The sequence below is a fragment of the Centroberyx affinis genome, unplaced genomic scaffold, assembly GCF_046629955.1.
Source record: "Centroberyx affinis isolate AG114_WGS23_722 - 3 ecotype Tasmania unplaced genomic scaffold, CSIRO-AGI_Caff_v1 ptg002712l_1, whole genome shotgun sequence".
Taxonomy (NCBI): domain Eukaryota; kingdom Metazoa; phylum Chordata; class Actinopteri; order Beryciformes; family Berycidae; genus Centroberyx; species Centroberyx affinis.
The window spans coordinates 169,256-183,707 of NW_027280885.1; the positions used below are offsets into that span (position 1 = coordinate 169,256).

The 14,452-nt window shown below is 43.3% G+C and overlaps 2 protein-coding genes across 2 annotated transcripts; both read right to left on the minus strand.

Annotated features, from left to right (window-relative positions):
* Window positions 1-1,747: 1,747 nt before the first annotated feature.
* On the minus strand, window positions 1,748-2,836 carry LOC139657563 (tetraspanin-7-like). The gene has a single exon (XM_071535451.1). It carries the CDS (start codon window positions 2,834-2,836, stop codon window positions 1,748-1,750), a length of 1,089 nt encoding a protein of 362 aa, XP_071391552.1.
* Window positions 2,837-5,101: 2,265 nt separating this feature from the next.
* Window positions 5,102-14,425, minus strand: LOC139657564 (zinc finger protein 91-like). The gene is made up of 12 exons (XM_071535453.1): window positions 14,292-14,425; window positions 13,642-13,844; window positions 13,375-13,479; window positions 13,176-13,271; window positions 12,972-13,082; window positions 12,751-12,874; window positions 10,605-12,638; window positions 9,374-9,570; window positions 8,338-8,455; window positions 7,412-8,222; window positions 7,241-7,299; window positions 5,102-7,128 (listed from the first exon to the last, which is right to left on the minus strand). The coding sequence occupies exons 1-12, from the start codon at window positions 14,320-14,322 to the stop codon at window positions 5,585-5,587; spliced, it is 5,433 nt and encodes a 1,810-aa protein (XP_071391554.1). The 5' UTR covers window positions 14,323-14,425; the 3' UTR covers window positions 5,102-5,584.
* Between the last annotated feature and the right edge of the window lie 27 nt (window positions 14,426-14,452).

Genomic DNA, 14,452 nt, shown 5'->3' on the forward strand with positions numbered 1-14,452 from the left:
CCCAGGTGGTAGAAATGAGATGTCATTCAGTTACCCATAATTCAAGATTGCCTGGCCAGAGGTCTCGGTAGGAATCGAACCACTCCTGGTGCAGAGAATTTACCACTTTGGCACACTTCCAGTATGGCCTTTGTCATAAAATAAAACCCAAGCCAGCTTCTAAGGTCTTTAAAATGCAGACAGGAGCTTCATACCTGCCATCTGTCAGGATAAGGGATACATTTTCTGCTTCTTTACGGCTTAAAGAGGAAACACTTTCATTAAAGCCCACAATGTGCTCCCAACATGGACATTTTGGGTTATCAAATATCTGAGTCTGTCTCAATAAGATCACACAGAACGACTTCAGTGATTCACTATCAAGCAACAAGATGTTTATTAGATAACATTATATACTTTAGATTTGCCTTCAAGGTTACAGTACATACTCAACTATATCTGACATACTCATTACATACTCAACTATATCGAAAGCATTTATCTAAAGCATTTTATTTATTTATTTTTGATAAATGCTTTAGATTTGCCTTCAAGTTACATCACAAGAATGCTGTTGCCATATATTTTATGTTCAAGGGCAGAAAATCAGCAGACCATGAAATTCCCATTCCCAGTGCCTATTCAATATCATTTTCTATAATGAGGCAAAGATTTTTTGTTTACTGTTGGCCAGATATTGCCTACAGTTTCACTCATGCTTGTCCCCACTGCTGGATATTATTAGAATGGATTACACATTACTGTATGTTGGATATATAATACAAGTACAATGCAATTACAAGAGCAATAAAAATGCCTTATCCTTAATAGGAAAGGTGAGATGTATGATGATGTGGTTGGAAAGAGGGTGGATGGGGGCACAAAGGAAAATCAACTCCTCTGTGAATGATGCCATTGTACCAACTTAATGCAAAATATTGAAATAACACATAGTTTAACAAGCTCATATTAGAAAGAAAAGCACTTTCACATTCCTTGTAAAATCAAATTTAGTTTGATGTTGCGAAAGAGCAAAAAAGCATTGTAGAAACTTTTTTATCATCCCACAAACAAATAGGAAATTAGGCAATCTTGATCTAAATACTGCTGCCCATTGTTTCATGCTTGCATTGGTCTGCACAACATCGGTGTCATGCCAATGCATCTGAGCATTTTATAATTAATGTTTTAAAGTGTTGAGTCAAATTCAGTGATTTAAGCTTATATCCTGTGCATCAGAGCATAGAGACTCTAGAAACAAAGGGACATCTGGATGTAACAATTTTGATGCAGCAATAATCTCACCAAATCTCTCACCAATCACTCAACACAGTAAAAATAATTACAGCTTTTTGGATGTCTAAATGACTCAACAACAGAAATGTAGCCCAAGGCACAAATGTCACAGACAATAATATATTATTACACTCTTTCCTTGTAACACTTTCGGCACATAGTGTAATGTATGTAATACAAAAACTAAATGGATCGAGACAGAAACATCTGTTGAACACAGCCAAACTCAATCGTCTGAAGAATAAAATTGCTGGTGAACGTTTCGGCAACATTGTTTAAAGGAAAGAAAATCTGCACACATTCAATGCAGTGAAGTATGAATTGTGGAAACTATTGAATATTGAAGAATCCAAAGGGGAACTTATTTACAGTATACTGTCCAAAGAAGAGGTTAAGGGCATTGTTCAGTCCAAATCCTAATCATCAAGTTGGTTGATCCCTGGTGTGGGTTCTCTAATTTTCAAACTGATCATTAATGTGCCCCTACAGCTCGATGTTGTCTTGGTTGCAGTCTGTTGGCCAGCAGACAAGCTAGGGCAATGCCTCCTATCTGGGTGAAGGCTAATCCCAACACAGTGGCCGCAATGTGGAAGACGTTGTCATTGACGAAACTGAACACTTTCCGGAAGCAGCCATGCGGATGGATTCCTGCAGCTGCCACTCCTTCGCTATCTTCTGATGGTAGAAGTCGGTTCCTGCAGCCCTTGCGCCTCACGCAGCAGCTGTCCGGCAGTGACACTGAGGTGCCATTCTCCACAGGTGAGAAGGCCACGTCTCGGACGGCCCAGTCAGAGGTGATCCAGTCGCGCCAACCGTCGGCTCCACAACACTCCAGGGCCCTCTGCAGGCTGTCTAGGGCATCGGCACGGCCTTCGTCTTCTGCGTAGCCTGCCACCGCTCGCTGCAACCCGCTGCGAAACCCTCCGGCGATGTCTTCGCGATAGAAGAGGCCGGAGAGTCCAGCAGCCAAACCGCCTATGAGTGCAGCCAGTTGAAAGAAACCGTAAGCCCTCAGCACACAGGGCAGGTTGGCCGCCACCCCCAGGCACCCCAGGAAGCCCCAGGCGGTGACGGCCGCCCCTGTCGACAGGAGGATGAGCGGGGCGTTGGGGTAGCGGTTGGCGGACAGCAGCATGTAGTCTGCCAGAGAAGCTTGCGCCCACACACCCAGGGTGAAGATGGCCAAGCCGGCTGCCCAGAAGACGCAGCTGAAGGCCAGGAGACCCAGGCGCAGGAGGTGCATGACTCCCACGGGGCGGCAGCAGGGTGGGGCGACGCCCGCAGGGCGGGGAACTTGGGGCGCCAGGGAGGCCTCTGAGCACACGGACAGGGACAGACGTTGCTGCTGCTGCTGGAGCTGCTCCTGCTGCTCTTGGTAGGGCGAGAGCAGGTACCCAGGGATCGCAGAGGGTCGCCGAGGAAGAGGAGGAGGAGTGAGCAGGTCGAGACCCCTCGGAGAAGAAAGTCTTCGTACCGCTAGCTGCTCGCGCTCCCAGTCCAAAGCTCGCCTGCTGGGACTCAGCCGAGCAGGCAGGGAGTCGTACGGCAGTGCAGAGCTCATGGTGCTCGCTCCGGCTTTATCTACTTCCCTCTCTCTCTTTCACACACACTCTCTCTCTCTCTTTTTTCTCTATCAGTACCCTCTCTCTCTCTTGTTCTCCTGCAACACACAATCCCCCTCCCAATTCTTTATGACTGGTTATTAATCCGCCACCAACACCCCCAATGCTGACTGGACCGTAAATCACGCTGATGGGTGTCGCGTTGTGTCGTTATCTGCATCCGCAGCCCCCTTGTTTCCACCTTATTTATCTGTTTATTTCGGGCGTTCTTTCCACCTGCATGGTCACCAATACTCTAAATTCCTATGATGATAGCCGCATCCCTACAGCCTCTCGCTCGCTGCTGTCCCTTGCTCTGGTCAAGCCTAGCGGTGTTTGCGGTGGGACGGACTTAGACCATGCACACCCTCTCTCGGCGTGGAGGAGACACTCATTTGGTTTAACTATGGTCCATTTGGAGATTCAATGAGCCGGCAAAAAAGTCTATAGAGTATATGTGATATTTTTTTTACATTTTCTTTCTACGTCCCCAAGCATAACCTGTATGATGTATAGACAGATAAAAAGACAGTGCTTATGTAATATTTTTTCAGATGCTGCTACTGGACATGTTTTATATCAGTCAAGGACATGACGGGACATGACTTAAGTTTAGAACCTAATTTTATCGCTCTTACATTTGGATGTGAACACAAAAGAGAAATTTATCTTCTGTGTTTAAAGCTATACAATTTTTTAATTATTAAAAAGAAAAGGTAAAAATGTCCTTTTAAACCATGGAATTTCATTACTACAAAAAGACATGCACACATTAATGATATACAGAACTACATAACTGCCTGCTATCTGTTCAGGTGTTAGAAGTTAAAATTTTGAAAATATTGACTGACACACACATTAGCATGCTCACACATACTTTTGTGAAGCATTTTATGAAAAGGGCAAAATATTATAGTGCAAACAATTATAGAGACAATTTAGAAAGTTAGAAAATTAAGTCAATTAAGATTACATTAGGTAGTAGATTGAGATGGGGGTAATGGTCAAACTCAAATTAAACAAATTAACAATATAGGATCATTAGCTGAAGCAAAGGACCTATTCAGTGTTCTGTTTTCATCAATATTTCAACATGTGTTTACAAATGTTTTGTATGCCTGTAAGTTTTACTTTTGTCATGAAACTGCTTTCTTTGCCAGGTATCTCTTCAACAAGCGATTTTTAATCTCAGTGGGACTACTTGGTTAAATAAAGGTAAAATAAAAATGACTTGGAGTGGAATCATGACCTAGGAAGTGGACTTGGTTGAATTTACATGCATTCACCTTCATGATAGACACATCTAATATTCTTTCAGATTATGCTAGCCCAATTATTTTGAATTATCTCATTCAGCCATAATAATTTCTTTCTAATGGATAAAAATACATTTAAAAACCATACCCCATGCTAAAAATAGAAAACCAATTTCAAACTATCCTTAGCATCACTGTAATCGCACTTTCTTGGTCCCTTGCTAAATGTTACATCCATCTTTATTTTGGTCATTCCTGCTTTGCATCTGCTTCCCTCCCATCAACCCCCACCCAATCAGGGCTAATTAAAGCCTCTCAGCTAATTAAATGCACTCGTGAAATAAGAACCTCGTTTTAAAAGGACAACCATAATAGCCACATGATGACAGAGAGGGGAATACCTCTGTAGATTGGCTGGGGAACAGGAAGGCTCTACAGAACTGCAGTCCGGTCTCACACTCAGGGCTTTCCACTCTACAATAATTATTAAATTCCTATTGTTTGGGGCACAGAAACAGCAGCACATCATATTTTTCCTGGCTTAAAACAGATAAATGAGAAGTGATTGACCACAATAGTTCAAATTTCTATTTCTCAAATGTTTGCCATATTAGACAGGCTAATTACAGCACCTTGTTCCCCAGTATATGAGGATTACAACAGTGAGCAAGATGAGGACAGAGGGGGGTTTTACCATAGACAGTTGGTAATCCGCAGTAGAGGAAATGAGGTTATGTTTATGATGTTTATAATGAATCTTTGGTCTATAAACAACAGCTCACTGAGTCATTGAGTTTTATGTGCACTCTGGACAGAACAGGAGGAAATACATCAGCAGACACATGCACCTTGAGATTTCAACAGAGCATCCACTGCAGCTCCTTGAAAATACTATTTTAAAAGAATGTATAGTATTTTAATGACAGCACTGAGAAAGAAACAGGCAGTTACTATGAGTAAAAGGACTATTTAATGTGCAATAATGTTCATCTGTGGTTTGCTTTCAAGAAGTTTCCCATTTACAAAGTTCAAGGCAAAGCAGATACATTGGATAAATTATAAAGCTGCATTTATAGCCTAAAACACGAAAGATTTCAGTCAACATTCAGATTTAAGATTGCAAAATGTCTGACAGTCTTGACAGTAATTTACTCTAAACGTTGAAACAGTAACAACGAACTGTCCTTTCCCATATATGGTCTGCCCACAGGGCAACATGTGACAGCATGTGACTACAGTGCTATCATGATGCATATAAAATGCTGTTGAGACACGGTGTTGTGGATAAGTATCCCTGTTCCTGAACTGTATAACAATGTTCCAATTTCTGTTCATCAGTTTAGCCTGAAAGATAAACATGAAAATTTAAGTTGCCTGCAAGAATATACATTCTTTTTCACAGTTCCACCCATTTAGCCATTGCGATGGAGTTACTAATGCGTATTCAGTTCTTCAGGATTCTTCGGGCATTTCAGAGTCCAAAGATTGGCCTGCTTCTCCCTCCTCTCTGTGCGTCTCCATGTGTTTCCTCAGTTTTGCTTTGGAGGTGAACGTTTTCATACACTGCTCACAGTATGGTTTCAGTGGCTTCATCCCTAAATGGCTGCGCTTGTGTCGCGCCAGCTCCGAGGAGCTCTTGAATTTGAGCTCGCACATGGTGCAGGGATAGGGCCTTTCGCCTGTGTGAATACGCTGATGCAGCTGAGCCTCGCTGAGGGTGAGGAATGTCTTCTCACAGTGGCCACAAGGGAACGGCCTTTCTCCTGTGTGAATGAGGTTGTGTCTGGTCAGCGCGTACGGTTTGGTGAAGCCCTTCCCGCAGTAGGTGCACGGGTATGGGCGGGCACCGGTGTGGGAGAAAATATGTTCCTGCTGGGTTTTTTTGCTCTTGAAGCGCTTGTCACACTGAGTGCAAGAATAGGGCCTGTCGTCCACATGGGACCTGTGGTGCTTCGAGAGCTCTCCCTGGGACAGAAAGCCCTTGCCACACTGGGAGCAGAGGAAAGGCTTCTCCCCTGTGTGCATCCTCTCGTGTCTGGCCAGGATGGACACCAGAGTGAACCGCTTCGGGCAGTGGGAGCACTGGAAAGGCCGCTCGCCGGTGTGAACGTGGAGGTGCTTCATAAGCATGAAGCGGAGGGAGAAACGTTTGCTGCACTGGTTGCATTGGTAAGGACGCTCCCCTGTGTGGGTGGCTAGGTGCCTCTTCACATCAGACCTGCGAGTGTACGTCTTGTCGCAATGTGGGCACTTAAACTGACGCTTGACCTGATGGGTCTGCCGGTGCTGGGAGCGTGCAAGCAGGGAGTCAAAGCCTTCGCCACACTGCTGACAGATGTAGCGCTGGCTGGATCCATGGGACTTCCTATGCTCCAGTAGCTCAGAGGAAGAGGGGAAACTCTGGCTGCAGATGGAGCAGATCTGAGGGAGCTGGCTCTCTCCGGAGTGAGCCTTCTTGTGGTGGACAGTTAAAGCGCGGAGGTTGGTGAAGGAGTTCCTGCACAGCTGGCAGGAGAAGGAGATGGCCGCCCCGTGGTGTTTATTCTCATGCTTGGCCAGATCCCACGAGTGCTGGAAGGTGCGATCGCACTGCGAGCAGTGGAACGGTCTTTCCCCAGTGTGAGTGAGCTGGTGTCTCCGCACATCTGACGTCCGGGTAAACGTCTTCCCGCACGTCTCACATGTGAGGGCCTTCCGCTTTCCTTGGGATTGAGAGACATTGACAGTGTTTTCTTTGATGCTTTGACTATCAGGCTCTTCTACTCTGTTCTGCTCAGTGTTTCCTTTAGGGAAAAGCTTAATTGATGTAAATATTTGATCGGTGCTGCAGGGAGATGGTGTAAACTCAGCTCCTTCTTGCTTTGCGGCCATGAGAGTCCTGTACTCTTCTGTGCGAACACTTTGCATGTGGATGTGAGGGGGGCTATTTTCATCTGAGTTATGGAAGGGACACTGGGGGCAGGTAAAGATGATAGAGGTCATCTCCCCAGATTCATCTACAAAAAATAAAATAAAAATAAACAGTGAGTAAAATGTGGACAGCAAAAGATACATTTTCAAGACACTTTTTTTCGTATGTCAACATAATTTCAAGGCCTTTTTGGTTACCTGTGTCGATTCCTTTGATTGCTATCACAGATGGAGCAATTGATACATCAGCTTTGTTCCTGGTGAAATAAAAACAAAAATACAAACGTATGGTACATTATGTATTGTATATATCAAAATTTTCAATTATTATGAAAGATTATACATTTAAAATATAACTGCTTTTTGTACATTTTTGGTTCTCCGTTATTTTCTTTCGATGAGTTCTTGAATTTACAAGTCTCCTGCCAACTTGGTGAAGTCTTCATTTGTAGACGGGAAGATCTGCGTACACTAGCTGAGGAGGTAGACTGTTGTGCTTGAGAGACAGGAACTTCACAGGAGGCATCTGCCATCTCTTGGCTGACACAACAGGATTCATCCTCATCCTTCAATTGTGTGTAAGATTCAGAGTTGGTATTCCTCTCTGTGCCTCCAGGTTGCAAATCTACTTTTCTGTTTTCTGTTTGCTCGTCAATTTGTTCACTTGCTTCATGCGTTCTTCCTTCGTCTGTTGCACTTTCTGTCTCCATCTCATCGTTCAGAGACTCAGTATTTGAATCATTAATCTTGCCTGTCGGCACATCTTGATCAAGGGCCTCTTTCCTTAACGCAAAAGTCTTTGTCAAAGTTTCCAGTGCTTTAGCAATATCCACAGTTTCACTTGTTTCTTCTGTCTTTGAGCTCACCGATTCCACGTCTCTACCACCAGTGTTATCTTCACTTACAGCCACTATCTCTGCTTCATAGAAATCTGTCTGGACTTGTACCTCCTCAGTTGACTCAACTATTTCTTCACCCACCTCAGATGCTCCAACTTCCACTTCCACTTCAGTGTAGACAGTCACTACGCTATACTGGTCTGCTCCAACAAAAGCAATGGGATTCAGTATGTTAGCATAGTTATGCATCGATTCCAGTCCAACAGAAGTAGTTGTTTTTTGGGAGGGAGGGATGGATAAAGCGGACATGATGCAGGTACCGATGGTGGAAGAGGGGCCATCTATCAAAAAAAAAAAAACAAGTCATAAAGATGCAGTTGCTTCGAAAAAAATGGCAACACTATAATTAAATGGCATTCTGGCAATAAAAATGACCTAACACCTTAGGACACTTACATGGCATTTTCAAGAGGCCTGAACTCCTATGGTGCTGGTAGATTAAGCTCAGCTCTTCAGGTGTCGACTGGACACATTCCTCCAACACTGAAGGAGCTGAACCCAGCCATGCTGCAGTCTAGAATCACAACAGAATCATTTCACTCAACACTAATTTGTCTGTAACATTAGCGCATAGACATATGGACACAAGGACAACCGGACATTACATACAGTATAAAGGGACAGAGCAGGTAGAAGGAAAAACTATTGAGGTGCACCCACAGGAAAATGTTAAACAATTTTAAACAACACAATTTCCAATTTTTGGTAACATGGTAGACGTTTTGCTTCATGTTGCAAAGGCAAGACAACTTGAGACACCTGGATGGTCTCGCAAGGTGAACAGGTGTAGATTTAGAATGAATACCTGTTTAAGGTCTGGTACTGGAAACAGCTTCTCCAGTTTGGAGAGCAGCTCCCACAATAATATATGCAGAGCAGCATCGTATCTTGGCCCATATTCCACTGGGAACACCTCCTGTAAGACAGCTATCATTAATAAAATGGCCACTTACCATTTTATATAGCACTGCTTATTAAGTGTATCTGTCTAATTAAATCTGTCTAACCTGGAAGAAGTAAGCTCTCTCAGTTGGATCTTTCAACAGGCTTTGAACAAGCGCGATGAAAGTAGATTCTGTTGTTTCCACCTCTGCATCCCTGTACTGCCAAAGATTGCATTGATGTCATTAAATGGGGAAGTATCACATCATTATCACTTTGAAGAATGTGCATGCATGTTTGTTTTTATTTGGTTTCAAACAGATATCCCTGCGTTGTGCTTACATCTGTGCTTGCAGAGGTTAGTGGGAGTCTATCCAGGTAGGTCTGGATCACTTGAAGATCAACAGAGCCTCGACTTGAGCCTTTGCATAACTCCAGAATCAACTGAAACACAAAAATCTAGTCACTGCAAAATAAATATAGCAAAGTTAACATACTTGTGTGTGACTATAATTATCACTCGCGTTAACAAACTGTAAGTGCTGCTCACCCTTGCTCTTAGACCCAGAATGAGCTGGGCTCTCTGTCTGTGGTTTATCAGTCCAGGTACTGCCTCCGTCACCATAAACACAAACTCCTGAAGCTTCTCATAATTCATCACATCTTTCTGCTTTGCCACCTGCCACATTGCAGCAGACAGTAGCCGTAACGGGGGCACCAGGAGGCGCAGAGATGAAAGGGGGAGGCCTGGATCTGAAAGATTTATAGTAAATATGTAATGTGAGAGATGGTGGTTGGAGGGCAGCACTGAACACTTTCAGAAAGCACTTCTAGCAGCTTCACTACCAACTCCACAGCAACACTCCTTTCAGTTTAACTTGAACCAACTTCATTTCCCTTCTATAAACCAATTTGCTCACAATGAAGATATAACATCTAGCTATTATGCTAACCCTGGATATTGGTACAGAAAATCTCTCTGATTTATATGTTCTATAAACAGGCTAGCCATAATCAAGTGAACTAGTATAATTGCTGGAGCAAAGACTTTGTAGGAGATTTTAAATTGCAGCCAGATATCTACTGCTAGTTTCCAGATCTTGGTGAAGTTGAAAAATACATTAATTCTAAAGGTAATGTGTATTTGGGCGATCAAACTCCAGAGGGAACAACAAGTTTAACAGATGATGTGTTTACCATTTCCATTAAATAGACGGGTCCAGCTAACTGTCTGGCTAACACAATCACAAACTGCTTAACATTAGAGCTGGAACACATTATCCAGATACATACCATTTATTTTTTCAACTGACACACGACCCTCCATTACTGCAATATGACTCCTGTGACGGCGAAAAATAAATGTAAAATTATGTTGTTTGACTTGGTGGCTAACATGCGCTGTTTGAACGCAAGCACCCGTTTCCTCAACTCTTCTTCTACGTTTCCTCTTTTCAAAATAAAAGTCTCAAAACTGAGATGTGACGCAAAACCCAACCAAACTCCTCTCCTGCGACTTATTCCTCACCAGACACGCGAACCTTACAAAAGTATCAAGTCTATTTTTGGCAAATACTAAAAAATATAAAATAACAATTTCAAAAAAAATAACATAGAGTACCACTTCCATTCAAATAAGAGGCGCTAGACTCACCAATCTTGTATGCATTTATTTGCTTATCTCAGGAACTTTTATTTTTTAATACATACAGTGCTTGTTAATTTACATGGCAAATCACAATAGAAAATATGCACAAAATAGACAACAAACCCCTATCAGCTCAAAGTATGACTTTTCTCATGTGCCTGCAGAAGATACTTTGCTTTTAAGGACTTTCCACAGATTGAGCAGACAAATGGCTTCTCTCCAGTGTGTGTGCGCATGTGTCTTCTCAGCCCAACGGTGTTTGTGAAATGTTTTCCACACAGTATGCACCCGTAGGGTCGTTCTCCTGTGTGTATCCGCATGTGCTCCGTGAGCTGACAGGACTGAGTGAACGTTTTCCCACACTGGGTGCATTTGAAAGGCCGTTCCCCGGTGTGGTACCTCCGGTGTTTCGTCACTTCTCCTGATGTTAAGAAACTTTTCCCACACTCGGAGCACAGATATGGCCTCTCGCCTGTATGAATGCGATTGTGTCTGGTCAGATATTGGGACATGGCAAATCTTTTACCACAGAAGGAACAACAGAAGGGCCGATCCTCTGTGTGAGTCTTAAGGTGACTCTTCAAGAACTGTTTGGCTTTGAAGGTTTTGTCACACTGGGGACAGGAGAAAGGTCTCTCCTCTGAGTGGCAGTGGAGGTGTTTGGACAGTCCCCCAGAGCACAAAAAGCCCTTCCCACACTCCGGGCAAAGAAATGGCCTTTCACCACTATGAATTCTTTCATGCCTGGTTAGCATTGTCAAATGTGTGAATGTTTTGGGACAGTGAGAGCATTGGTAGGGGCGTTCCCCAGTATGAGTCTTTTGGTGTTTGATCAGGTTGGACAACGTCGAGAAACCCTTTGGACACTGGGAGCAAAGAAAAGACCCTTCCTTCTTGTGACTTTTCAAATAATGTTGTCTCAGGCAGACCAACTGCTTGAAGTTCATCTTGCAGACTGAGCAAGGGAATAGCTGCTCTTGGTTGTGGATGTGCATGTGTTCGATAAAGGCCGCAGTGTCCTGATATGTCTTCAAACAGTGGTTGCAGCGGAGAGGGTCATAGTCTGAGTGAGTCAACTCATGCTGCCTCAACAGAGACGACTCACTGAAAGACATGTTGCACTTAAGGCATTTGTGCAGGCCGTCTACGCCACAACCATCTTCTATACTCCCTTCCATGTTTGTTTGTAGGTTTAATCTGTTTCCACTCTCATTCACAGATGGTGATGCCTCTGTAGGTTGTACCACACTACAGTTCGCCTTCAGATCCTCTGACTGATCACATCCCTTTCTCTTGTAGTACTGGAAAGGTCTTGAGCATTTTCGCTGGTGCCTTTTCAACTCATAGGAGTGAACGAATGTCTTTCCACACTGAAGGCATTTGTAAGGTCGCACCCCGGTGTGGGATTTCTGATGCCTTCTCATGTCTGAAGCGCGGGAGAAGGTTTTACCACACACTGGGCACGTTTTGGAGCATGGTGTTTGGACAGTCTTTAGCTCTGTTTTGCTATTTTCTGTGGTTAGTGGCCTGTTGTACTCCTCAGAGTGTTGCTCTTTCACATGCTTGCGAAGGCCTAGCTCCTCTGCGTGACCAAATGAAATCTGAGAACAGGCAAAAACAAGAGGAGCAGGTTCCACTGCTCCACCTAAATTGGATTTGGAAATAGGAATAGATTCATCCTTCACTTCATCACTTCCCTCAGTCCCATTCTCTTTGACCTGCTGTGCTTCAGGTAGGCTTTTGTTCTTGATCAAATGCATGTCAGTATTCTTCACATTTATCAGTGACTCTTCATATTCAGTTTTTACACTTTGATTATACTTCACCTCTTGAAAAACAATCTGAGCTGCTCCATCCACTGACTCCAACCTCTCACAAACAACCCCCATTTCTCCACAGACAGCTTCCACAGATGCGCTGTTCTCAGTCTCCTGCATCTCTGTCCTGCGCTCCATTCTCAGCTCTATACCTTCACTGGTGTACATACTAGTCGCCAGGTCTACCTGTGCAAAGCCCGCCATAACAATAGGTTCTGTTTCCAATTCCTGAGCATATAAGACTGAGTCATTCAGGAAGTCTGACTGAATCTCGGTGTTTGTTGAAGTCTTCCCCGCACCCCGAGACAGAGAAGAGAAGATGTGGTCACCAATGGAAGTGGACTGAGTTCCTGATAAACGAGAAGATTTGCAGAGTGGAGAAAATTAAATACAATCATGTGATTAAGACTGATGACTGATGCTCATAAAGACGTGCTCTCAGTTTATGGAGAAGTGGCTTACCATTAGTGCTCAGATGTCCAAGATTTTGATGATGTTTCAGAAGAATGTCCCACTGCTTAGTGTGATAGGAAGATTTAACACACTCCTCTAGAACTGCAGGAGCAGCACTGAGCCAACAAGCAGTCTGCAAAAAAGTAACAACAGTCAGTGTTTACTAGTGTGTCCCATGATGTTATCACCGGGTAGAGCAAAGATAATGGGTGGTCTAGCCTCTGCTGTACCTGTTTGAGATCTGGGACTGGCAGAAGCTGTGCGAGCCTTGACAAAAATTCCCACATTAGTTCTCGCAATGCAGAATCATACTTAGGGCCGTACTCCACAGGAAATACTTCCTTAGGGAAAAGAAAGAAGTAGGATCAGTGCTTGACAGACTTTTTATTAAGACAATTTCTATTTCTATAATAGCTATAAACATGTATGACTACCTGGAAGAAGTGTTCCCTCTTGACCGGGTCTGCCAGAAGGGTTTGGACCAGTGCAAGAAAATTTGATACAGATGCCTCCAGCTCTGCTTCACATGACTGGGAAAAAAAACAATAATTTTAAATGGGAATACAAAGACACAGTCACACTTTGTAGAACAGTTCAATTCCTTCACACGCAGTCCTGCACCGACAGACTTACCTCTGGTTCTCTAGGAGGCAGTGATGTGACCCGGATCCTATCTAAGTGTGTCTGGATGGTCTGATGGTCCATCATCTGCTCTGTGCGACACATTTCCAGAACCAGCTGAAACAAAAATGTTGACTATTGTGAGTTCTGAGTGGTAGAGACCGAACCTGTAAGCCACTATAAACAGGTATGCTGGACATTTGCTTCATAAAAACATTTTATATTTTGAGTTTTGAGATAAATGTGTGTATAATGCCACTCTAGTCATCTTTCTCTTGCCTTGGCTCTCAAACCCATGATCAGCTGAGTTTTCAGTTTGAAACTGAGCAGCTCCGGGACAGTTTCTGTCACAGATGTAACAAACTCTTCCAGTTTCCTGAAGTCCATGACATCCCCATTCTGTGTTATTTTCCACACTGCAGCAGATAACAGCTGAACTGGGGATACCAGGAGTCGCAGTGCAGATAAGGGAAGAAGAGCTTCTACAGTGAAACACAGAGGAGAAAACAATTTCTAAAATCTCATCATGCTTTATGTTCAACTTTGATGGGATGTAATGGGAACTTGGAGAATATTTTAACATTTTTAATTTACTGATAAACAGTGGGCCTATGCACTGCATTCATGGCATTCAAGAGACTTTCTTGTAGTAATTAACAGCTCCAAGCATTCTACGCTGCATTGTAACTGCATTGATACTGCAAAAATTACATGTCATATAGGCTTCTTCAGAAAATGTTTAGAGATATCTTTCAATATACAGCTAAACTGGACAAAATGTAGTTGTACATGTAGATGATAATGGTTGATATGACATTGTTTTATGCAACATTTCATTCAGTGTTCGGTCACGAGCATGGAGTAATTGGTGTCTGTTGAATACACTATGCACCTTTTCTCCTACTTTACTAGTAGTCAATTCATCTCACCTGTAACCCCTTGCTCGCCGTTAATATCCATCGTTCACATTAATTCACATTCACATTAATATTGATTGCTGTGCATCTTTAGATAGTTTTACGTGTGAGGCAAAGCAGCCGTTCGAGACATTACCGGATGTTGTTGTTGTGGAAATACACCCCCAGACCGG

Coding starts and splice junctions, on each gene's coding strand:
- LOC139657563 (XM_071535451.1), bottom strand. CDS start 2,836: ATGAGCTCTGCACTGCCGTACGACTCCCTGCCTGCTCGGCTGAGTCCC.
- LOC139657564 (XM_071535453.1), bottom strand. CDS start 14,322: ATGGATATTAACGGCGAGCAAGGGGTTACAG. Junction 13,845..14,291: donor CGGCGAGCAAGGGGTTACAG/GTGAGATGAATT, acceptor GTTTCACTGTAG/AAGCTCTTCTTCCCTTATCT. Junction 12,639..12,750: donor TGGACATCTGAGCACTAATG/GTAAGCCACTTC, acceptor CTCGTTTATCAG/GAACTCAGTCCACTTCCATT.